We start from the raw sequence: 24,246 nt of genomic DNA on the forward strand, positions 1-24,246 counted from the left end.
AGCTCATGTAGTTATTGCATTTGCAATGTGCAATACTTACAGTCTGAAGCAAGGGACTTCAAACAGAGCACGGCAACAGTCTAAACGCCACAAGGAACGGAAGTTGCGATAGTCTTTTCTGGCTTCTCGAACAAGAAAAAATGTAGTGCGGGACTTGATTTTGAGCCTCGTGCTGTTATATCATTTGAGTGACAGGTTGCCCCGCCCTCGTTTCAGTAAACACAAAAGAAGTGAAGAGATGTCGCTGCAAGAGGGAAGTTATTTTATAACTTAATAGATAACAGGGCAAATTCATTTTGAAAATGTGAACGGATAATCATTTATAAAAACAAAACAAGCATTGTCCATATTTATGACAATATATCATGGGAGAAATCCTAACAAAGACTACCATGGTAGCTAAAAATCATTTATGTTATCATAGTTTCTGTGTAGCTTTCATTCGTTTTTAGAGTAGAGATTGGAGCTTGCATTTAACCCAAACTTTGCACTAAAAGGCAAAATCACGCTATTCTTTTAAGTATCTTTTTAAATATAATTTACCATGTAAATGCCTTGGTACATTACACAAGGTTTAAAGTTTTGGCTTTTCAGTTTCACCCAAACTAAAGCACAATAGTGCCTCCTGTTGGTCATTTGTTAGTTTCACAAATGACTGCTGCACTGAGATGGAGGAACAGGTTCACTTTGTGGGATAACAACGACAGAAACAATACCAGAGGTTGATAAAAAGCGTCTCTTTATTTGATCGTACTGTTGTTGACGCCGTTGTTTGTAGGACATAGTAACACATCATTAACATGACATTACATGAGGAAAAACTGACATGATCATGCACAACAGGGTACAAATACTTCTGAACTTCTAACAAAAAAAAAAAAAGAAAGAAGCATCTTCATATCAAAATCCAGAAACACTTCCTTCAAGCACCCAATATGTTGCAGACTGAGAATGAAGCAAATATTAAGTTGTCTTGTTAAACAGTTCAGCAACTAAACACTTGCATTAATATGGGACATCCTGTGGGATGACGGTGTCTTTTTGAAAGTTAAATTCATACTTTTTTTGGAGAGCAACAATACTGTCAAGAAGACATTTCTAGATCATTTTATATTTGGATTAAGTCTCATCCTGTTCTGCCAAATCATCTTTATCTTGAATACTAGATGCTTTTCAATTGGTCTGATGCGTCAGAAAAATCCCTGTACTCACCTTGTGTAAAACTGCAGGATAGTGGCAAACATTTACATCTCAGGCATAGATCTCTTATGATACAAACATCGATAAATTAATTAGTACAAAATATATACATTTGTCTTTGTAAAATAAATAAGTAAACTTTGTGATGGATGAGGAAAGGAAATGCAACTTTTGTAACCAGTGTTAGTGACTGAACTGGTGAGGCCAGTTTGTCGGACATTTCATCAATAAAGTTGCTGTAAATGAGACAAAAGCAGACAGCTGTAGGAAGAGAATAACGTTATACATTGTATAAAAATTGCATGCAGTAAACAAGCAGTTTCTCTCGTCTGAGACGCAAAGACCCGTGTGTTAATCTGTAGAACCGTCCGGTTTGATGATCTGGTATGTGATCAAATATTCCGGATAAGCCTTGGGATGCAAAATGACAAATGTAGTATTAGTTTCACAGGATAGAATCTGTCAATATACAATATATATATATATATATATATATATATATATATATATATATATATATAGCAATTATATTTCACAGCAATTAATTGTATTCAATTAGAAAGCATTAAATTGATCCAAATTGACAGTAAATAGATTTAGTGTTACAAAAAAAAATTATTTTTCAAATAAATGCTCTACTTTTGCACTTCCTATTCACCAATATTCATTTATTCACCTATTCATCATCATTTCCACAAAAATATTACGCAGCAAAAACTGTTTTCAACATTGATAATAACCAAAAATATTTCTTGAGCAGCAAATCCGCATATTAGAATGATTTCTGAAGGATCATGTGACACTGAAGACTGGAGTAATGATGCTGAAAATTCAGCTTTGCATCACAGGAATAAATTACATTTTAAAATATATTCAAATAGAAAATAGGTATTTTAAATTGAGAAAAATATTTCACAATATCACTCTTTTTACTGTATTTTTGATCAAATAAATACAGCCCTGGTGAGCAGACCCAAACTTTTGAACGGAAGTGTGGAGTTGAATGACATAAATATGGGAAACTTTAGTTTAATTTTGTAGAAATATTTGCAGTATTATTTAGAATAATAGACTTTTACATTTTATGAAGAAATTGTGAATGATTCTTGCTTCATTCTAATATGAAACACTCACTTTCGCGATCCGAGTAAAACGCAAAAATAAAATAAAAAATCTGGCCTATACTTTTTGTCTCAGAATTAAAATGGGTTTGAGATTGCCATTTCGTGTTGACTACAGATAGATAATTCTGTATTACCTGCTCTCCTCTGTAGATGACGTACTCAGCCAGAGCAAGACCGTTGACACTGGGCCGGCCAGTGACTGAGTGGTGTCCTGGTGGCGAGTGGGCCATCTTCATAGCGCTGAACTGCAGGAAGGACTTTCCCAAAGTCACGCGGCAGAACAGAAGATGCCTGGGATGGGTAGACAGAGCCAAAATCAAGAGCATGAGCACTTTAGAAAGGAAATAGGAAATCAATTTCACCTCAAGGTTTTGGAAAAGAACACATTGCTGAAAAAACACTTAGTGCTGGGAAACGTGAAGCCACTTAAATGAGAGCCCTGGCCTCCATTCGCTGTAACGGGATCTCATCTCACCTCTGACACGCGTAACATGACCTGTCCTTGTGAAGAGGGCAACCTGTTCCTCCTCCTATTCCGTAAACATACTGGTTGCTTTTGGAAGAGTTTTCCGCAAAATAGATCCCGGCCCCGAACATTCCCCCAATGTACGCGTGCCTCTCATCGAAGCCCTTGTGAATGATGGCGTTTACGAACGGTGAACCTGGGAAAGCAGAAATGTCTCTTCAATGTGATCAGAATTGGGCTGCAACTAACGATTGATAATCGATTAATCAGTCGATTATTTCTTCGGTTAATCGATTAAACAAATGGGGGGGGGGGGGGGGGGGGTCCAAAAAAATATTATTTGATTAAATTATTGGTCACAATTCGTACTATTTACTATGAATTTTGGCTCAAAAAAGTCTTATTATTTTTGATTATTTTAATGATCAATTAGTTGTTACAGCCCTACTGAGAATAGCAGTGAATGAATGAGTCATTTACACCAGGCCTTGTATGGATAGACAGATCACACACACCATGGAACAGCATGCGTTCATTGGAATGGTTGTGGTTCTCCTCAGAAACCTCCTTCCTGCGATGAGTGTATCTCTCCCACAGCTTCTTGTTGCACACCTTCTGGATCTGGGACCAAAAAGAAAAGATTTTAGTGGCACTTTTTAATTTGATAACATTAACGCATTAGGCATGAACTACTGAACTAAACGACACGAACTAGCAACAATAAACCATTTGGTTAATGTTAATTTATAAATATATAATTGTTCATTTTAAAATAATGTCTGTTGTTGATAATAATTTATATAACTTGAAATGTAAAAAAATGTAGAAATTGACATTAACCTGGATTAATAAATGTTGTAAAAGTATTGTTTCTTGTTAGTTCACGATGCCTTATGCATTAACAAATGTTAACAAAATATTATAACGCGTTTTCTTTATTATACCAAGAGTTTCTTGGCCAGGGGCATTGTAATGCCACATTTTTTGGTTTGATATGGAAAAAGAGAGACTTTTTGAAGAACACGATACACACATAAGTTTTACTTCACATGAATAAAAGAACAAGGAAATATTTTGGAACAGCACAACTAAAAAAATTCAAATTTAAACGAGACTAAGATTTGCATTTATCCAAAGGGACTAAGATTGCATTCAAGGTATATACAATTTTATTAATTTACATGACTTTTTTCTGGGCTTTCCATGACTGTTTGAAACCCTGGAAGTAATGCAATGTGAAAAGACACATGCAGAGGCAGGGAAGCGGTGTGGAAACAAAGCAGCCACAGTTTAAGAACAGCCTAATATAAAAAAAGAAGAGAAAAACTATGAAGACATCCAAATCTCTTACCTTCACAATGTTGTATCTGTTGAAAATCCCACCCGCATGGCCGCCATCCCTGTGTTCCCTTATTGTGCTTTGCATCTGTTCAGAGACACAAGAGAACCAAAGTAAACAAAGTACGTCCTCTGTGTTTTAATAATTATTCTACACATTCTGTCCAAGGACACTTATTTGTATATGGCTTCATAAGCCACTTGAACGTGTACATGCCCTATTACTGGATTCTCCTAGTACACTTATGGATAACAAGATTGTGATTATGTTAAACAAATATTTCTAAGGGGCTGAGGCAGATGCTGATCAAATATGAACAAAACTCTACCTCCTCCTCAACAGACTGAAACTCCTTGTCGTCTGGAGACAGATCTATCAGTATTGTTCCACTGTTGGTCGTGTTCAGGGTAGAATAAGGGTTTAAACCTGAGATGGGGATATAAATATTTAAGTGCAAATTAATCTGCAAAACAAAAGCTTCAGCTACGATCTTAAAGGGTCATATGAGTAATCAAAGCAAAAAGGGTGGAAAATAATTACAATTATTTACTGTACAGTTAGTTTGTATTAGAGCTTTCAATAAAAAAAATTCTATATTTGGGATGCACGATATATTGGTCACCATATTAGTATATGTTCATTCTGAATGTTATCCTTATCGGCCCAATAAAAAAATCTGGCAGATATATTAAAGCCGATAAATAACGAATTATTTCCTTCAGCTGAGAAATTTCAGATGCGCAGTTCAACATGATGGTTTTGAATTGCTTGAAATTTGATTGGAATCACTTCAAAAAAGGAAGTGATTAACTGTATAAGTACAGTTAACGTGCATGTAGGCTACGTCATGTAGGCTACATAAAATTATAATGAGAACATCATTATTATTGTGTGCTTGGGACATTTTAACGGTGAGACTTTTGTTTTTGTAATCAGGCTCTCAAAAAATACATAAAAACTCGGATTTAGATTTATCGGCCAATATAGAGGTTATCGGCTTTCAAATATAAAGAATCATTGGTTATCGGAATCGGGCAAAAATTTCATATTGGGGCATCCCTAAACTATATGCTAATCAAATCATTAAATTAATTGCAATCAATCACATATATTAATATTTGCTAAAACATAAATGCGTGTGAGAGTGAGAGTAAGAATCTTTAAAAAAAACATCACGTTTAACTGTAATGCTGATAGAGGGGATGTAAAATGAAATCATTTTTGACATTATAACTTTGTTTAACATTAAAAGTTGACTTCAGGATAAGTAAATAAACGTATGCATAAAATGACCCCACTAAAAAAGCAGCTTGTTCTGAGAAAAAGATCCAACGTCAAGCAGAGTTCTCAGTGGAAACAGATCAAAGTGATCTTTAAAGCCTCTCTCTAATTAAGCATTCTCTCAAATGAACTGTTCTAGATGAAAGAAGAGGCTCTTACTCTGAGGTCCACTCATAAGTCTCTCCACTCCTTTGATGATCTTGTGTCTGTGACCGTAAGCGGTGATACCGATCTCCTTCAGCTCTTTGTGTCCCATTTCCACCAGGACGTCCAGAGTTATCTAACGACACAAACCAGGCATGTGACTAATGTATTAATCCACTGATCAGCAAGACCTCAACATCGTGTTCCTCTAGAGTATCTATAATCATATTTCATATATTTCAGTCAGTTCTGAAGCTAAAACATATTTTGGGGGAAATTAATTAAAGATTAACAGATTACAAATATTTAAGTCTTTTGCTACAGGTTGTACAGTAGTAAATCGGTTCATCCTACAACATTCTCTCTCACATGCCACTTTTGAAAGTCTGATTCATTTTAGTGAATCGGTTCATCCCATGTGGTACTCTCTCACATAAGTGGTGTTCTACTGAATCAAAATGGTTCTCTCTCTCTGATATGTCACTTTGGAAAGTAATTCATTCTAGTAAATTGGTTCATCGTAAAGAGTTCTCTCTCACATACTGTAAGTGGCATTAGAAAGTCTGATTCATTCTAGTGAACTGATTCATCATAAACGGTTCTCTCTCACACATGTAGCATTGAAAAATCAGTTTAATTCTAGTGAATCAGTTCACCCTAAATGGTTCTCAATCACATATGTGGCATTGGAAAGTCAGTTTCATTCTAGTGAATCAGTTCATCCTAAAATGTTATCTGTCCCATTTGTTGCACAGTAAAGGCAAGCATTGTAGCATTTCCAATGCTACTCTCACATATGTAGCATTGGAAAGTCTCATTCATTCTAATCAATGGTTTCTTTCGGACAGTTCATGTAAATCAAAAGATTCACAAAAATAATTTAGATACAGATAAATTAGGGTGTTATTGTTGTATTTAGCTAAATTTACCTGTTCAGGTTTGATATTGTGATCTTGTTCATTCATTCAAAACCCGTTCAGTGTTTTGCTTTTAGCTTAACAAGCTAAAGTTTCAAAGTAGCTTTGCCAGTGTTGTAGTCTTACTCCGACTCTAAAACTCAAGGTCTTGTTGTGAACTCTGTCTTGACTCATACTCAAAGTTGGACTTGAATGAGCTGGTTTTGACTACAACACACTATAATAAACATTGAAACATTAGCAATTACCTGCTCTCTGTCAAAGATCTCCAGCAAATGTTCCAGGCCCAGGTTGTGAAGGAACTGGCTGATACTCAACTCCATAGCTAGACCTGAAAAACCAACAGGTTATTTACAGAAAGCTGTCAGTAGTCACCAAATAATTGCTACAAGCATGAATCTTGAATTAACCCACCCCCCTCTTTCGTCTGTATGCCTACGGCCCCTTCGGCTCCAGAAGACGACAGAAGTGTGGTCATCTCGGGGAAGGTCCCGGACTGGCCGTCCACACTGGAGTTTGAAGAGAGAGTGGGACTCGAGCTGAGAGTGGATGGCACGACTCCCACAGACGTCGAGACGCTGATAACCTGGGGCTTATAGCACGCCGGCAGAGCTGAAGGAGGCATGGCTGCCGTGAGGAGGGCTCGCACATCGTCCGTCTAGAGACAGAGATGCGCAACATCAGAAAGTCCCAAACAATTAAGTAACGACCGATTTCTTGAGACAGACAAGACTGCAGGTCTCCCAAACTGACTCGCATTTAGTCACAAACTTATTTGAGTGTCAGTCAGATCTCAAGCATGTAGACCGTGAGTTCAGCAACAAAAATGCAAATAAGGAAGCATTTGTATACAAGACCAGTGAAAATGCTCATTTCATTTAAGCAAGCTGTTGGCATGCATCCTTGGTTAAAGGGATAGTTGACACAAAAATGAAGATTTTGTCATCATTTAATCACCCCAGTGTTATTTTAGTATCATTGATATACTATTATAGTTTTGTTAATATTTTGAACTAGATTTTATATTTTCTTTTTCACCTTATATTTTATGTTGGGAAGTATTTTTATGGGAAAATATTGAAAAAAAAAAGAAGAAAATTCATGGCAAAAGATTCAGTTATTATTTATTGGTAAGTTAAACAAAGGATTAATTATCATAAAATAATTGATAGATTTATCGGGGGGAAATAATCATTAGATTAATTGGCTAATCGTTAGTTGCAGCCTTAGTTTAAAGAATGTTCAAGCTGCTCCTTTCAAAACTTAAATGTCATGAGGCTGCATTCATGATGACAGAATTTTCATTTTTGGTTGATCTATCCCTTTAAATATCTTCGTCCAGGCATCAGACAGGCATATTTCCCACTCCAGACGTTACTGCATGTGCAAATGTGGAGTATTTTCAGGCAATGTTGAATGGAATGATCAGTAAGCCTCCTCAAGCACTGAATACACAAAAAGAAAAGTACCAACCCTATAAAACAGACATATTTATGACATAAAAAACTAAGGGATAATTCTCCCTGGCATGATTAAAAGAAGTTTGGCTTGAGAAGGCTTAACTGTATCAGACGTGCAGAAAATGAACAGAACGGTAGATAAGCGGTTGGCGACGAGGAGAAAGATCTTCTTTCCCCGATGTGGCTTGTCCAATAAGCACACAGAAAGAGTGAATACCGTCACGAGGTCCAGCGGCGACTGGCCTTCCTGGTTGCGGAGCGTGGGGTCGGCCCCGTGAGCTAGAAGCAGTGCACACAACTGGGTCCTGCCTTTCTGCGCCGCCTCGTGCAAAGGGGTGAACGCCCACTTATCTGTGGCACTGACGCATGCGTTGTACTTGATGAGCAAAGCGGCCACATCCACATGCTGCAATGAAACACATGGAGCGGTCGTGCTCTCGGGTTGGTGTCTCTTTCACTTCCTGACGAAAGTTGCTGCATGAATATGTCTATGCATGGCTGCCAAACGGCACTGCACCTTTTCCCCTTCCCCAACAGGTTATTATTACATATGAGGAGGTGAACACAACACCTGCACAACTATAAACTGTCATTCCAAACATGTATGACTGACCATTTTTGGTGCCAAATTTGAAAATGCGATTGAAATGAGATTTGAGAGCTGTGCACAACCTAAAACTTTGACTTTCTCTCTTTGTGTAAATCAACTACGGTTCAGAGTATTTATTTTTTCCCACATTAATTTCACATGTCTAGTACAATTATGTGGTTTTGTTTCATTAAAGGGATGGTTCGGAGTAAAATCAACCTCCTTTGCACCATGACCTCGAGCCAAACATCCCCCCAGAAGCCTTTTTTCCCTTTGTCGAACATTATTAAAGTTAGAGCTTATTTAGAGATATCAGCCGGATGGCTTAGCGCAGGCGCTAATGGATCTTAGGATGTATCTGGTAAATTACCCCACTAATAATGCCCAGAATGGTACCGAACTTCTACAGTAGTACAAATAGGTTCTGTACTCATAAAACGAGGCATTGGAAAGTTTGTAAGTACATCAGGAGTTTATTTAAATAACACTTGCCTGATGGCTTAGGCTACTGTTAACCCGACGTCGAGGTCACTTCCGAGATTTGGGAAAAGCACGTAAAAGTCCTGGCAGTGAGCCCTGCTCACCCCTATATTGGAATCTTATGGATTACTTTTATGGTGCTTCTCTGTCATTTTTGGAACAAAAAATTTGATTCTTTAAAAAAATAAAAGTCCCTTTCTGTGTTCCATGGAGGAAAGAAAGCCAGACGGGTTTGGGAAGACATATTGGTGAAACATTTCTTGACTGAACTATTCCTTTAAGAAATGTTTATAAGATTGCAGATATCTGGGAAAAGGGAAAAGGTTGAGGAAGGGAAACTGATTTTTACCAAAACAAATCAAGAATGTTCAGTTGACTTTCACACTACAGACTATCAGACTTTTGATAGACTGGTGCAGTGATGAGATATTTTGGAAGTTAGCATCACACTGGTTCCCTCGACAAAAACCCAATTTTTCCTTTGCCTTTTCAACTATTACAAAAAATAAGCTCTGTGATCAACAAAAGTTTATGATACTTGCATGTTTTGTTCATCAAGATAATTTTCACAAATTAACACAACTTTTTTCAATTTTGAAGCCTAAATACAATTACATTACATTATGTTTCTATTCCACGGTCTCTCAACTTCAACGTCACAACCAATAAGCTTCCAACAACTCTTTCAGTCTTTAATGAATTAAAAAAAAACATTTTCCATTTGCGATTATAAACTCAACAGGGCTCTGAAAGAGAGTAGATGAGTTTACCTGTTCAGGTGATGACGTTTAATGTCCTCGACAACCTTTGTAGCAACATTTTGCCACTTGTTAGCAACTACATTTTCAAGACACGTAAAAGCTTTAAACATCACGAGTGGGGTATTACTGGTGTGTTTTATGTCGTAGAATAAAATGTGAAAATAACTGATCATGTTTGGTGTACGCAGTACTCACCCCGTAAGATGCAGCGTTGTGTAGGGGAATGAGACCACCTTTATCCTGAGAGTTCACCTCTGCCCCGTGCTGGAGCAGATATTCAGCCACCTCCAGATTATTATAGCCAGCTAATCATACAGAAAACAAACACCACCAACATGAAAATACACTTTTTCAATTTGTTCATATTTCAGATATTTTAATCATTTATTTGAGCACGTTTTGTAAAGTTCACTAAAGTCAATTTTTTAATGACTATTTGCACTTATAGTGGAGCGGCTAAGTGATATAATCGTTCAGTTTATGATTTAAGCGTGAAAATTGGCATGAGCAGTCTCCATGGGTCACTTGACAAGAAAATTGTCCGAGCCACTTGAAATTTCAAGATTTTTCATTTTTCAAGATGGCCGACACCTTAGTGGAGCAGTTAAGTGATATAGTGGTTTATTTGGTGATACAAGCATTAAAATTGGCATCAGCAGTCTCTGATGGTCACTAGACAATAAGCCACCTACAGCTACTTGAAATTTCAAGATGGCGGCCATTTTTGAGCCTAATTGCTCCACTAAGGTGGTGGCCATCTTGAAAAATGGCCGCCATCTTGAAATTTCAAGTAGCTGTAGGTGGCTTATTGTCAAGTGACCCACAGAGACTGCTCATGCCAATTTTCATGCTTGCATCACCAAATAAACCACTATATCACTTAACTGCTCCACTAAGGTGTCGGCCATCTTGAAAAATGGCCGCCATCTTGAAATTTCAAGTGGCTCGGACAATTTTCTTGTCAAGTGACCCATGGAGACTGCTCATGCCAATTTTCACGCTTGTATCATAAACTGTACGATTCTGCCAAACATAAGCACTTAGCCGCTCCACTATTAGCCATAAACTGATTACAAATGCAAATGGGGCAGGCGTTACAAAGCCAGAATGTTTGAAAAGGTCTCCAGGTTCTGGTTTTGTCTTTAAATCAACTGTGCATATTAGATTCCGACCCATTCAATATGTGCTGTATGCATAATTAGTGTTTTAACTAAAGTGCGCTCTGTAATCTAGTAAGTCTGTTTACTCTCTTTATTATTTATACATTTTTAAAAATGTCTTTATTTGTGTATAAATCTGTAGTTTAGTACCTGCTGTTTTAACAGATTACTTGTATATCAAGTTCACCTTTTTCAAATTGATAAATATTTCAGTAAATATAATAGTTTTATTGCAAAAACGTTGTGCGTGTTATTTACAATTTTTTAAATCAATTGTGTGATAACATTTTTAATGTATATATCGGCCGGATATCTGTATCAGCATCAGCAAACCTTATTGGTCAAACACTATAAGAGACACATTCATGTCAAGAGTGAAACTTTGACCTACACCTACCAGCGAGGTGCAGCGGAGTGGAGTGACGTCCCTGCGTGTCTCGACAGTTCACGTTGTCTGGAGTGCAGAGCTTTTTAACGCGAGTTAAGCAGCCTTTCTTAGCGGCGTCCAGCAGCGCTGCGTCCCCCCTGAGCAGATCCTGAATGTCTGTATCCTCCTCCTTCACCAAGTCCAGAGGGGTGCTTCCATCTCGATTCTTTTTGGTCGGGTCGGCACCATGCTGTGTCAAGGAATTACTTTGTTATACTGTAGTGAACATAGCACTGAACACAGTGCTTCCTCCATCACTTTGCTGCCATTGCTAATAGAAATTATTTCAATTCAAAGCCAAATTCAGTCGGAGCTCTTCAATACCTGAAGCAGCAGTTTGCAGATCTCATATTTGCCCTTGGCGGCCGCCTCGTGCAGTGGGGTGAACTTCCACAGGTCGGCCACGTTAACCACAGCACCGTGAATGACGAGGAGCTCAGCGACCTCGTAATGCCCATAGGAACAGGCGTTGTGCAAGGGGACCAGGCCACTATGCAGCACAGAACAGAGACATCATCTTACTTAAACCAATGGGTCGTTTTCACATTTCTCATAAGCAGAAGTCGTCATAGTTGGGTGTGGTGAACAGGAGATAACAAATATCATTTTTGTATTCCCATTACCTAATAGCGAAAAAAAAAAAACATGATAGCATTTCCACAACTTTCCAAAAGAGGGGAAAAATATGGAGAGAATGATGTGAAATTTGTCGTCACTCCCTCAGAAACACCCTCGCAGCAGTTATTACGCTTTTTTGTAATTTACTACCAAGGCAATATAAAACAAAGTATAACATTATAAATGTATATAAAAAATTGTTTATGAAATTCGTTGAAAAACTTTACTAGATTATCTGATTTATAGATTTATTCATTTGTTTGTTTGTTTTGTATAAATAAAAATACATTTCCACAGTCTATTTCTGTTTAATCAGAAAAAAACATGTACATGTATATTTTTTTAATTATTTGAATGCTGCAACATTGCAAGGTATTAAAACAATCTGTATAATAATGACAATAAAGAGCTTGATTTGACCTTTTCATAAAAAGTGATTCCGACGTTAATTCAACCTGCTGATTCATTAACTTGTAAATCTGTGAGTCATTTTGACTGATTCATTAAAGAGGACATATTACACCCTTGTTCAAAGTCTTGATTTTGTTTTTGGGATCTACTTGAATAGGTCATCCTGCTTGAATGTTTAAAAATCACTTTATTTAATTTTTTGACATATTTGACATCGTTGCAGCTCCTATCTTCTCAGTCTGTCAGTAACGCTCTATTTAGTTCCTGTCTCAATGAAGGCCCTCCTTCTGAAAAGCTCAATGTGCTCTGATTGGTTGGCTGGATCAGTATGTTGTGATTGGTCAACCGCTTCCAGCATGTTTTGGAAATGTCACGGCCCTTACACTAACTGCATTAGATCTGGGGTGGAAAAAACAGCGTCTCTTGGACATGCGACAACACACTACTAACGCAACTCAACCAGCCAACCCCCCCCCCCTTCCCTTTTGTCATCTCACCCCTTGTCTTTAGCGTGCACATCGGCTCCGTGCAGCAGCAGATACTCCACCACAGCTACACGGTTGTAGCCCGCCGCAAAGTGCAGGGGTGTGGACTGCCTTCCCTCCACGTCTCTACAGTTCACGTTCTGAAGAGTACAGAGCTTCTACAAGGAGAGGTAAAAAAAAAACAATTTATCAGCCCTAACATGGGAATCTGGTATAATCGACTTCATAATGATTTCACAACTACAAGGGGGGAAAATTGATCATCTCACGCTGTTTGGTGTATTTTTAGTCCTCACCTTCACCACTTCCAGATCTCCTGATTTGGAGGCTTCTAACAGCTGCCTGTCTGTGTCTGAGTTGCCTGTAAATGTTCCCTCTAGGAATAAAAAAACAATAAGCAAGGTAAAAAAAAGAAGATATGTTTATGTGCTTTGTGTTTATTTTAAAGTGCCCTGATTATGTTATTTTAAAGGTCTCCTACAATCGGTTTACATGCATTCAAGGTAAAAAAAACACTGACATTTTCTCATAATATACATTGCAGCATCAGCTCTTTTCTCACAGTGCCTGAAACAGTTCAATAAAGGATTTAGTTTCTCTAATTGCCTCCTTTCCGAGAGCCTCCTCTGCTCTTATTGGTCTAATGGCTCAGTCTGACCGTTATACTGCTTGTGTGTGTCGGAAATGAACACATTACACTGAATAATATATCTGAATCTCAGCTCCGGAGGCTTCCAGTGATACGAACAGTAAAAATGGCATCAGTTTTACCGTTACCGTATCAATTTGAGCCCGAGTCCGGTAATGAAACATTGGAAGAAGTAGCTGAGAGGATTTGCTTTTGCAGAGCAGAAAACAGCGTCTTCTCGACATGTCGACAACACGAATCAAACTCTTCCAGTCTCAGCTACAACTACAGTGTTTGAGGGCGGGTCAAAGCAGATGTTGTTCTCAGGCAGCCGCAACATTTGTGGTGAAGAGAATTTAAAATTTTATGTAACAATTTACTGACGTGTTTCGGCTTAAAAACCTTCCTCAGGGTCTCAAAGGAGGCAGCCAATGATGACGAACATAGGCTGGCATTATGCAAATTAGTTACAAATCTACTTTGTTCGTGCAGGAAGAACGACTGGAATTACTGACGACTCGTTTCAGGCTGTTTCAGTTCTTTCGTTTGGAAAGCAGTAATTACATTTGTCATGCACTTTGATCTTTTACATTCACAAGCAGCAATATTACACACTACATGAAAGGTCATTTCTGAAATAATGCATAATGGGGCACTTTAAACTATTAGTTTAAACATTTTTTTAGCATTCTTATTCCAATCCTGTATTCCTTTATACAATTGTAAACAAAACACAAATTCATGCTGATCTTTTCCATACAAGTGAAAAATGAAACAGCATAAACATTCTGCTAAATTTCTTTTTTTGTGTTCCACAGAAGAAAGTCATACAGATTTGGAACGACCTTGCAGTATCTCCTGAATGCTTTGACTGGCGATCTGAGAGGGTGAGAAGCCCTGCAGAGAAGTGATGAGTGGGTCACATCCAGCACTCAGGAGCATGTGACAGGTCTGCAGATGACCACAGTGAGCTGCACGGTGAAGCGCTGTCTGACCAAGGTTATCTACTGCATTCACCTGCACATCACAACAACACGTTCACGGGGAAAGCACTTTTTCAGTTTTGCATTACTGTTTTCTTTGTTTTTACAAACTGAGGGGCATATCAAAATAATTCGATGTATTTACGATTGAAACAGGATATTCAACAAGACAAAACATGTAGGGGTTGAGATATGGGAAGTCACTGGTTGAGTCACTGGTTGAGTCACTGGTTTGTGTACTGATGAAATCTGTATTATAAAAATGGATTTTGATTTCATGTTCAATCACAAGTCAAGTAAAATGTGTGTATTGCGCTTTTTTACAATACACATTGTTTCAGTGCAGCTTTACAGATAATCTGGATGTTAATGTTTATAATATCTTAATATCGTCATGCCTTATAGTCGCAATTAGCAGATTAGAGCTGGGGTAAAATATAGTTTACACTTTGCAACGGTACATGCAATCAAGTAGTTGAGATTTGCCATATATATGTATATCTTTTTTTTTTAGACTTAGCTAGTATACTGTATGCATACGGATAAAGTTGGACATACTTATTTAGTGAATGTTACATAAAGAGCTGTGCCATAGTATAGCTACATTTTTGCAACAAAATAAGTCAAGCGTTTGTGATTTGCTATATATTACTGTATATATCACCCAATGTGAGTATACTGTATATATGTAAAAAATATATATACAATTTTATAAAGAGAGCTCTGCGATAATACAGTTTACCTTTTACGAAGATATGAAGATATGAATCACGCAGCCGAGATTTGGTGTATAATATATTTTGCTTTACGTGAGCATACTGTATGTATGCAGGTAAAGCAGGATGTACTATATTTAACTTTTAATATATTGCCGGGCGATTAAATAGTTTACATATTTTTGATGATATAACAATTAAGGAGTTGCTACATAGTATAGAATAGCACTATATAGTACAATGTAAATGTGAGTGTACTGTTTGTAAGGGTGGATATACTTATAGTAGTTGAATAGTTTGTATTAATTATTAATTTGTTAGTTCATTTGAGTTATTAATTCGTTATGTGTTGAATCACAGATTCAAGTATTTTCATCCTGATGGCATAAGTAAAGGCTGACAGAATAACTGTGATGCTAAAATAACATTTGTGGAGCCCATGTTTAATTCTGTATGTTTTACTGCAGCTGAAAAATCTCACTTACTTTCGCCTGGTGTTTCACCAACACCTCGATGATGTCATTGTGGGACTTCTCCGCGGCAAGATGCAGAGGTGTGAGGAAGCTGTGTGAAAGACAGAGATCCAGAAGCCATTACTGAATATGATACACGATCATTAAGACACCCTCTGCAAACCCAAACAACGCGACTGACTCACTCTTTGTTCTTCTCATTGACGTTGGCTCCTTTCCTGAGCAGCAATTCACAGATCTGTTTCCTCTTGGGATAGGGTGACGTGGAGGCACAGTGCTATCAAAGACAATCACAGAAACCTCTTTTATTCACTTGAAGATCTATAAAAATCTCTATTCTTTAGAAGGTTTGTGTTTAATTGTAGCATTCACTGGTGTGTGCATATCAGCTATGTTTTGAACCTCTTCAATCGTGGCTCATTCAATAGGATTTAATAGTTGTAAATATGCTTTTATACAGTCATTGTGTTGAGTCTTTAAAAAAATTGTGATTATAAATAAGAAAATATTTCCAGAAAAAGAAGGCCTTACCTTGAATGGAATTAATACTTATATTTAATAAGGGTGCATTCAATTGACAGTAAAGACATTATAACATTATATATATATATTATAATGTTATAATGTAAAATATTTCTATTTCAAATAAATCCTGTTCTTTTGCACAAAATAATTATTTTATTTATTCTATTTGATAAAAGAATCCTGAAAAAAATGTATCATGGTTTCCACAAAAATATAAAGCAACACAATTTTTATCACTGATAATAAGAAATGTTTCTTAAGCAACAAATCAGCATTTTAGAAAGATTTCCATGACACTGAAACCAGAAAAGTAATTGCTGCTAAACAATTAGCTTTTACATTTATGCATTTGGCAGACGCTTTTATCCAAAGCGACTTACATTTCATTTCAAGATACACATTTACATTCTTATCAGTTCTTGCTTTCCCTGGGAATCGAACCCATGACCTCGGCGTTGCAAGCGCCAGCGCTCTACTGTTTGAGCTTTTACATTTACATTCATTTATATTTAAATAGAAAACTTAAATTTAATTTTTTACTGTATTTTTGATCAAATAAATGCAAACTTGGACAGTATAAGATACTTCTTTCAAAAAAAATCTAACCTTGAAAATGTTATAATTACATTTTTTATTTATTTATATATAATACATATAAAAAATAAAAATAAAACTAGCCTTACTAGAGCTGTCTCTTGGGTTAGAGGGTGTTTGAAGTTGATGGTCTCAAGAGAGAGGTGTTTTTTAAAGCAGGCCATGTCCGCCTCACGTGCCGCCCGCAGCAAAGCGTGACCTCTGAACTCATCTGCATCAGAGAGAGACACCCCATCAGTCATTCACGCAGCAAACAAAACATTAGCTAATCTTAGTAGCAGTCAGACGCTTACACGCCAGGCGCTCTTTCAGCAGGGTGTTCGGGGCCAGGTCCATCGCGCTCCTGTTGTGGCAGTTGAGGAAGGTGGGGTCGGCCCCGTAGCTGAGCAGGAGAGAACAGACCTCCGCTCGGTTTTTTGAGGCTGCCTCGTGCAAAGGTGTGAACTGCCACAGGTCCATAGCGTTGACGCAGGCTCCATGCTGCGGAATGAAGGAAAAGATGGAGTGTAGTTACCACGTCAACTAAAATGAGAGAACTCAGAACAAGAAAGCACACAAAAAACATGTGAATACCTTTACAAGCAACTCAGCTACCTCATAGTGACCGTATGAACAGGCGTTATGAAGAGGCACAAGATCACTGTAAACACAAGGCCAAGTGTAAGATAGGTTTAGTGACTACAACAATGAAAGAAGACGGTTTTTATCAGAATGTTTTGGGTTCAAATTTAAGTCACATTTGACACATTCCTCAGATTTCAAGAACAAACAAAGAAAGTCTAGGGGACGATATACACACTGTTCCAAAAGTATAGCCACAATTATACAAGTTAAGTTAACATGAGACTAGTGTAATAGAATTGAATATCAACCTTGTCTGTACATCCAATTTTTTTAACTAGGGATGCACCAATATTAAAATTCTGGACGATTTTAATTATTTGCATGTTATGGCCAATATCTAAATAAATTAATATATAATCATGTTTCAATCATGACAACTCTTGATCACGAAAACTCACATAAATACTATGTGAGCATGTAAGATATGCTGCTGCTTAATGAATAGGCATACATAAATCCTGTAGCAGATCTAGGCAGGTGGAGCTGGGGGAGGTGGAGGGTTTCAGAGGAACTCTGGTGACGTGCAACAGAACACTGAGCCAGACTATTTAAATTAGAGGTCAACCGCTTGATCGATTTTGATAAATCGGCAAAAATCCATACCGATAGTTTTTCCGGAATGTGTCCAACATTGCTGGAGCGGCTGAGAAGGGTGCACTGTCATTATACAGCACGAGAGCGGCCTCTAGAGGCGAGATAAAAACTATCACTAACGCCTTGTGGTGTTTGTTTTTACATGTGAGGCTGCGCTGCACAGAGCGGGATAATTCAGATGCGGATTTAAAACAGACAATGAAACGGTATGTACACTGTTTTCATATCAAGGTAATTCATTTGTTGACTAGATGCTGCATTATTGGAGAACGCTAGAGGACGCTAACATTACTAGTACCTCAAGCAGTTTACACAATGTGACAAGCAAGACTGACCCAAATGTTTAATGACACAATTGTTGTGACCATCCTTTTGCATTAGGCTAGTTTATATCCAGCTGGTCGCTTATTTATCAAGCGAAGTTGCATATTTAAAGCTAGTGATGTGAGAAAGCAAACTGCATCGTCATGCAGCCGACAGAAACATAAACATATCAGAAACGCATTCAACTTCAGCTCTTTTTTATCGCCACTGTAATACATATTTTGTTATTTTGATTAGATAATCAAGTGTTCTAAAAATGAAGGAAATAAAGTGAGAGAGTATACATACAATTCATGTTACGTATCTATTTTCAATGATATAGCGTTTGTGTAGATTAACCGGTTATCGGCCAGCATGGGCCAAACTAGTATCAGTCGACCTCCAATTTAAATGTTGAGCATGCAATCTCACTGGCTGCAGAATCAGCAGAGGCCATTATGGTTCTGTGCATCTCTATAAAGGTGGTAAAAGAGGCTGGAATTATGCCTGTGGAGCGTCTTACGTCCATTTTAAGTGTATTACTGTAAACAGAAGTTTTATTTGTTTTAGTTTTTTTTACAAACTGAAGGCAATCTATTTCTGTGCTAACTGACAGCATAGAGCTTAACTTGTACGGCACTTTAAGTCACACTCAACACAGACATCGCACCCTTTATCTTTAGCGTGCACGTCGGCTCCATGCTCCAACAACAGCTGCACTGTCTTCACACGATTATAGCCCGCCGCCAGATGCAGAGGGGTGGACTGCAACCAACAAACAATCCATTCAGAAACACATATGCAAAGTATTATTTAAATGAAGATGCATGTAGAACCTAGAACTATTACAGACTGTATGAAATGTCTGGCTACATTACGTTTTATTTGAGTGGCTCAGTAATGTTGAGAACATTTGAAGATGGTTTTACATTAACAATCCCACTGTCAAACAGATGGCAAAATTTGAGGCAACATATAAATGAACTATAATTTAATAAATCACCTTCCTTCCGTCACTAGCGTGACAGTTCACATTTAATGGTGTGAGGAGGCTCATCAGTTTTTCTTCATTTCCACTTCTGTATAAAAGCAATGAGCGGCAAGTCAATTAAAAGAACAATGCGAGTCACGACAGCAATTTAGCTTAGCAATATTCATCTCTCCTCAGGTCTCCTGAACAATATTGAGCTTAAATTGTTATTACCTTGCGCTCTCGAGGAGGTCATCCTTTCTATATTCACCTAGATTTAAGAAAGAATTAAGTCATTTCTTATCCATTATTTACCAAAATTTTACTCTTGAACTTATATACTGTAGCCTATGTAGGCTATGCTATATTACTGTTTGCACTGTACAATGAGGCTTAAGTTTGTATCATTTCCCAGCAGCCAGTCTTCCTCTCTCATCACATTGAATCAGACTGTGGACTAGAGCTTTAAGAGGTTCAAGAGCTCACTCACCGGTCAGCACAGCTTTGGTGGAAGCTTCAGCCAAGTCAAGCGCTGTCCTTCCATCAGTGTTTCGGATGGTTGGCTCAGCACCATGTTGTAGTAAAACTACCAATGACAAACATGACACAAACAGCATTATACACTCTACATACAAATGAGATCCACGTTTGACGTACTTTTCTCATCAAAACAGGTTATTATGAATGCATGTAAATTATAGTGTAATCTTTGTTACTAGAAGGTCTGAGAGGCTCCAGGTTTTACCAATGCAGACGTCGATCTTGCCCTTGATGGCAGCCTCGTGGAGTGGGGTGTAATTCCAGTTGTCTCTGGAGTTGGCATCGGCCCCGTGTTGCAGAAGCAGGTTGACGACCTCAGCGTGACCAAAAGAGCAGGCGTTGTGCAGCGAGATGAGACCACCATCATCGCAGGCGTGCACGTTAGCACCGTTTAGAAGGAGGTAGTCCACCACATCTCTACGGCCAAAACCTGCCACAGAACAGTCCATCGCTTTATATGATGAACATATTTCATTTAGTCTTTTATTCACATATTAACATTGATCAGCGAACATAAACAGAAGCTCAACCGAACTTGCTTGATGTGCGATAACAAACCTCTTTGGTTCTTGCTGAAGCTCAAACGTGCTGAGTAACACAAGAATGAACCTCACTGGTTCTCGCACGTCAAGCGAACATGCTTGAGCTTCTGTTTACCACAACTGTGTAAGTTGATGAATGAATATGTGAATAAAAGTCTAAATTCAATCTGTTAATCATATAAAGTGACAGTCTCTTCAGAAAATTTGGATTAAACCGCTCAATTCATATTGATTAGTTTTACTAACTTTTTGAACCATCAAAGTGGTAGTTGCGTAGCTGTCATCAGAGGGACAGAAATCTCTCAGATTTCATAATCCGTGTATCATTCGTTCAGTCGTTTTTTGATTTAATGGCAGTTCATGTGTGAACATTAAGCCTATTATATAGGCTAGTCAATGCATTATTCTTTCATTTTTGTATTAGTGTTTAAAATATATAATTTAAATGTACAATTAATTATATAATTTTTTATTTATTTACTGGGCGAGGGAGACCATGCTAATGGCCGTCATTTAACAACTGATGCAAAGCTTTGGTGAATTTATATCTACACAGAAGAAGTTGTGTCGAGCCATTCGTTAGTCTGGTTGTTTGATGAGAAAACGATGAAATGTAGTTGCAATAAACGAGATCAGAATCATAGACAGTAAAAGAAATGGACACAGCGACCCCATTGGATTCAACGGAGAAAAGTGAACTCAATTAGAAGCACCAGAGCCCGTCTACGGAGAGCCTTGGCACTTCCTATTAGCCCCATTGTATCGATCTTGGTTGCAGTTCCATTAGAATTCCACTGGAGGTGATCTCGGGCGAGCGCAGACTGAATGGGAGTCTATGGGGCTAGACGGCTAAATTTGTCTCTTTCACCTGATTGCCGTTGAGAAATCTCAGAAATTATTGTAGGTTTTGCAAGTTCAACATGGGTTATAGGTCGAAAGTTGAATGAACGAGTACTTATGTCCTTTCGATTTCGTACAGGTTGAGTTGTTGTTGCCCATAACACGCTAGCATTCTGCTAATGAACGCTGATTGGTCAGTGAAGGACTGATTACGACCAGAGATACCGCTTGATGGCATCGTGGCATCCGAAGCGGGACCAGAAACAAACAAAACAAAAACTCTTCTAGCACGTGTATTTACCTGTGTCAGCTGTGTTGTCGATGCCTCGAGAGAAAAGAAAGTGCAGAGCGCGAAAGCACCAGAGTGACTGAAGGATTGCCGTAAAGCAGTATCTCTGGTCGTACAATGTGTATGACGTCATTGACATTTTAAAAGACTTTTTAAAGCAAATAAGTGACTCTAAAAAATCGAACACAAGGTGTAATTTCTTTGCATCTCCTTTCGAATACAACATTCAAATTACTAGACAAAAAATTATATCCTGAGAAAAGTGGATTTTGATGGGCATAGACCTCCATTCATTCTGCACTCGCCTGCGAGCGCCCCCGCATGGACAGAGACGTGTTACTGCAGCCAGTCCAGAAACCGGAAGTAACCAGAGAGTACCAATTCTCTTCCTATTAGACATTCTCTGGAAGCACTCACTTCCTGATGGCTGAGCGTACTGCGCAGACTCAAACTGAGCTTTGACGACGTAGATGTGACGTAAGCAACCTGTCTCTCTTCTAGTAGCTGTGCCAAGAGAAATTTGAATCATCCCTTCCGAAACTTGCAGAGACGGAGAGTGTGAGTAGGAGGTGTCCATGAGCTAGGAGCAGGAACAACTTTTGCAAATTTTGTCATTTTGACTCCACGTCCCCCCGATTGCCTGCGAGCTTCTCTCCTGTCCATACTGTAATTTCTCTACTGTGCGACAGAGAGTCGCGTGGTTATGAAGCAATCGTTAGCCTATTTTTACAAAAACTGCTTCTACGGGGCTATAACGTAAGATACAAGGTAATGGAGCCTTTTATACATTTTCGTGTTTCTTTAGAAATAAATAATGGACAAATGGAGTCTTTAAACGCCTCAGATGTAAAGTTATTCGCTGTCAAAGTGATGCCAAAATGAATGGGAGTCAATGGAATGCTAACAGCAGGTGGGGGTCTGCTAATCAATGGCGGCCCCGGGGAAGCTTCAGTTTTTTCTGAAAGATTACCCCCTTGATAAGAATCCGCACATCAGCTGCAGCAGCGGAGGACTTTTATTCTGCTGTGCGGAACTGAGGAAGAACTGAAGACGGAGCAGTTTGATCTTCGGCTGACAAATCAGAGGAAAGGGGCGTTTCATTCCCGCCCACGTGTAGAAATCGAATATTCAAGCTGTTTATCAATTTTTCTACCTCAGAACAAAATAACAAAAATCAAGCTGAAATCTTGTTTTTCGTTTTTTTGGAAAAAATGAAAAAAACGAAAAAGGAACTGTTTTCTCATTTTTCTATTTTCAATATTAAATCAAAAAACTACTGAACGAATGACACGGATTATGAAATCTGAGAGATTTCTGTCCCTCTATTGACAGCTACGCAACTGAACGAATGATACACGGATTTTTCATCAAAAATATCTTCATCTGTGTTTAGACGATGAATGAAAATTACATGTTTGGAAGGACATGAGGGTGAGTAATGACAGAATTTTCATTTTTGGGTGAACTATCTCTTAACTACATTAGTTACCTGAACTAACAGTGAAAAATACTTCTAAAGCATTTATTAGTCTTAGTTTATATAATTTCACAACTAATACATTATTCAAATCATTTGATATTATTTAACAGACCAGAACTAACATGAACAAATACTGAACCAATGTTACTTAGCAAAGACAAATAAATACTGTAACAAATTGTTAGTTCATTGTTAGTTAATGTTAACCTTAACTAGTACTGGGACCTTAGTGTTACCTGTATTAGTAGTTTAGTGAATATATATATATATACATATACATATACATTGTTAACAGTGTATTATGTAAATTACAATGACAATAACGATGACAATATGTGATTTTATAAGCACATGGTGTTCTTAGTAGCCAACTTAATTTAACACTAACATCAACAAAAAAAAAAATTCAGTAATCTCAAAAACCCTGTATAAATTAGGCTAAGAAGCTTTTGTCATTTTTAGTTGATTAATTATTAATGATGATATGCAAATACAATTGTATTGGGGAAATAATACAAATTGTACAGTAATAAAAGATATTATTGACGATGATACAAATAGCATAGAATCATAGAACAGAACAGAAAATAAATGAATAGCCTAGAATACAGTAAGAAATAGAAAACATAATATTGTTTTAGAAAATAAAACGCATAGAATAGAATAGAATAGAATAGAATAGAATAGAATAAATTAAACAGTGGTACTCACCAGCAGCGAAGTGCAGCGGTGTGGATTTCCTGCCCGCCGTGTCTCTGCTGTTCACATTCTCCGGGCACACGAGCTTCTTCACCCGCTCCAGGTCTCCGCTCCGGCAGGCCTCGAACAACTCCCTGCTCGGCTCGGCAGACCCGGAGCTCTCCGTGAGCCCCGAAAAGCGCCGGAGCGACATGGACAAGCTAGGGGCAGAGAGTGGGAAATGTGGAATACACACTATTCCCAAGGCTTGACATGAAGGCAGGAAAGAGGCGCGGATCTCCACAGTTAAAACCTTTCTGAAACATCCATTAGAAGAGAAGAAATGATTCAGTGTGTCTAACAGAACTGTGTCTCAAAATCACAGAAATGTTAGGAACGGATAGCATGTCAATTCACGAGAACGTGTATCTTGGAATAGGCGGGGCTTTGTGGCTCAAAACTGGTCTCTTATTGATCACGTATGAGTCAGAATAATAATAGTGCAACCATATGTATTTATTTATTATGAATGCAACAACTGTGCACCCCTACATTTTTCAGTGGCCTTCGTTCTTGGAAAATACTCTCCCTATACTCTCCTTGAA

The 24,246-nt window shown here is 37.9% G+C and overlaps 1 protein-coding gene across 2 annotated transcripts; it reads right to left on the reverse strand.

Moving 5' to 3' along the window:
* Positions 1–722: 722 nt before the first annotated feature.
* LOC307146910 (poly [ADP-ribose] polymerase tankyrase-2) lies at positions 723–24,093 on the reverse strand. Of its 2 annotated transcripts, XM_079851249.1 has the most exons (27): positions 23,675–24,082; positions 20,018–20,242; positions 19,763–19,858; positions 19,507–19,543; positions 19,306–19,381; positions 18,973–19,067; positions 17,355–17,421; positions 17,075–17,261; positions 16,871–16,992; positions 15,848–15,939; positions 15,675–15,753; positions 14,336–14,507; positions 13,159–13,238; positions 12,875–13,020; positions 11,673–11,838; positions 11,319–11,538; positions 9,957–10,066; positions 8,149–8,337; positions 6,886–7,129; positions 6,720–6,802; positions 5,570–5,690; positions 4,458–4,555; positions 4,142–4,216; positions 3,306–3,411; positions 2,800–2,986; positions 2,459–2,615; positions 723–1,611 (listed from the first exon to the last, which is right to left on the reverse strand). In XM_079851249.1, the coding sequence occupies exons 1-27, from the start codon at positions 23,853–23,855 to the stop codon at positions 1,552–1,554; spliced, it is 3,471 nt and encodes a 1,156-aa protein (XP_079707375.1). In that variant the 5' UTR covers positions 23,856–24,082; the 3' UTR covers positions 723–1,551. The 2 variants fall into 2 exon arrangements, with proteins under 2 accessions (XP_079707375.1, XP_079707376.1); XM_079851250.1 differs by lacking the exon at positions 8,149–8,337 and having other exon boundaries at positions 23,675–24,093.
* Between the last annotated feature and the right edge of the window lie 153 nt (positions 24,094–24,246).

Source organism: Squalius cephalus (assembly GCF_949319135.1).
Source record: "Squalius cephalus genome assembly, chromosome: 19".
NCBI classification, from domain to species: Eukaryota; Metazoa; Chordata; class Actinopteri; order Cypriniformes; family Leuciscidae; genus Squalius; species Squalius cephalus.

Bases quoted from the DNA above. Each gene is read 5' to 3' on its own strand.
- LOC307146910 (XM_079851249.1), bottom strand. From the start codon at position 23,855: ATGTCGCTCCGGCGCTTTTCGGGGCTCACGGAGAGCTCCGGGTCTGCC. The intron at 20,243-23,674 runs GTGAGTACCACT...GTTCTGTGGCAG, and splicing joins ACCGCTGCACTTCGCTGCTG to GTTTTGGCCGTAGAGATGTG. The intron at 4,217-4,457 runs GTAGAGTTTTGT...GTCTCTGAACAG, and splicing joins TTCAGTCTGTTGAGGAGGAG to ATGCAAAGCACAATAAGGGA.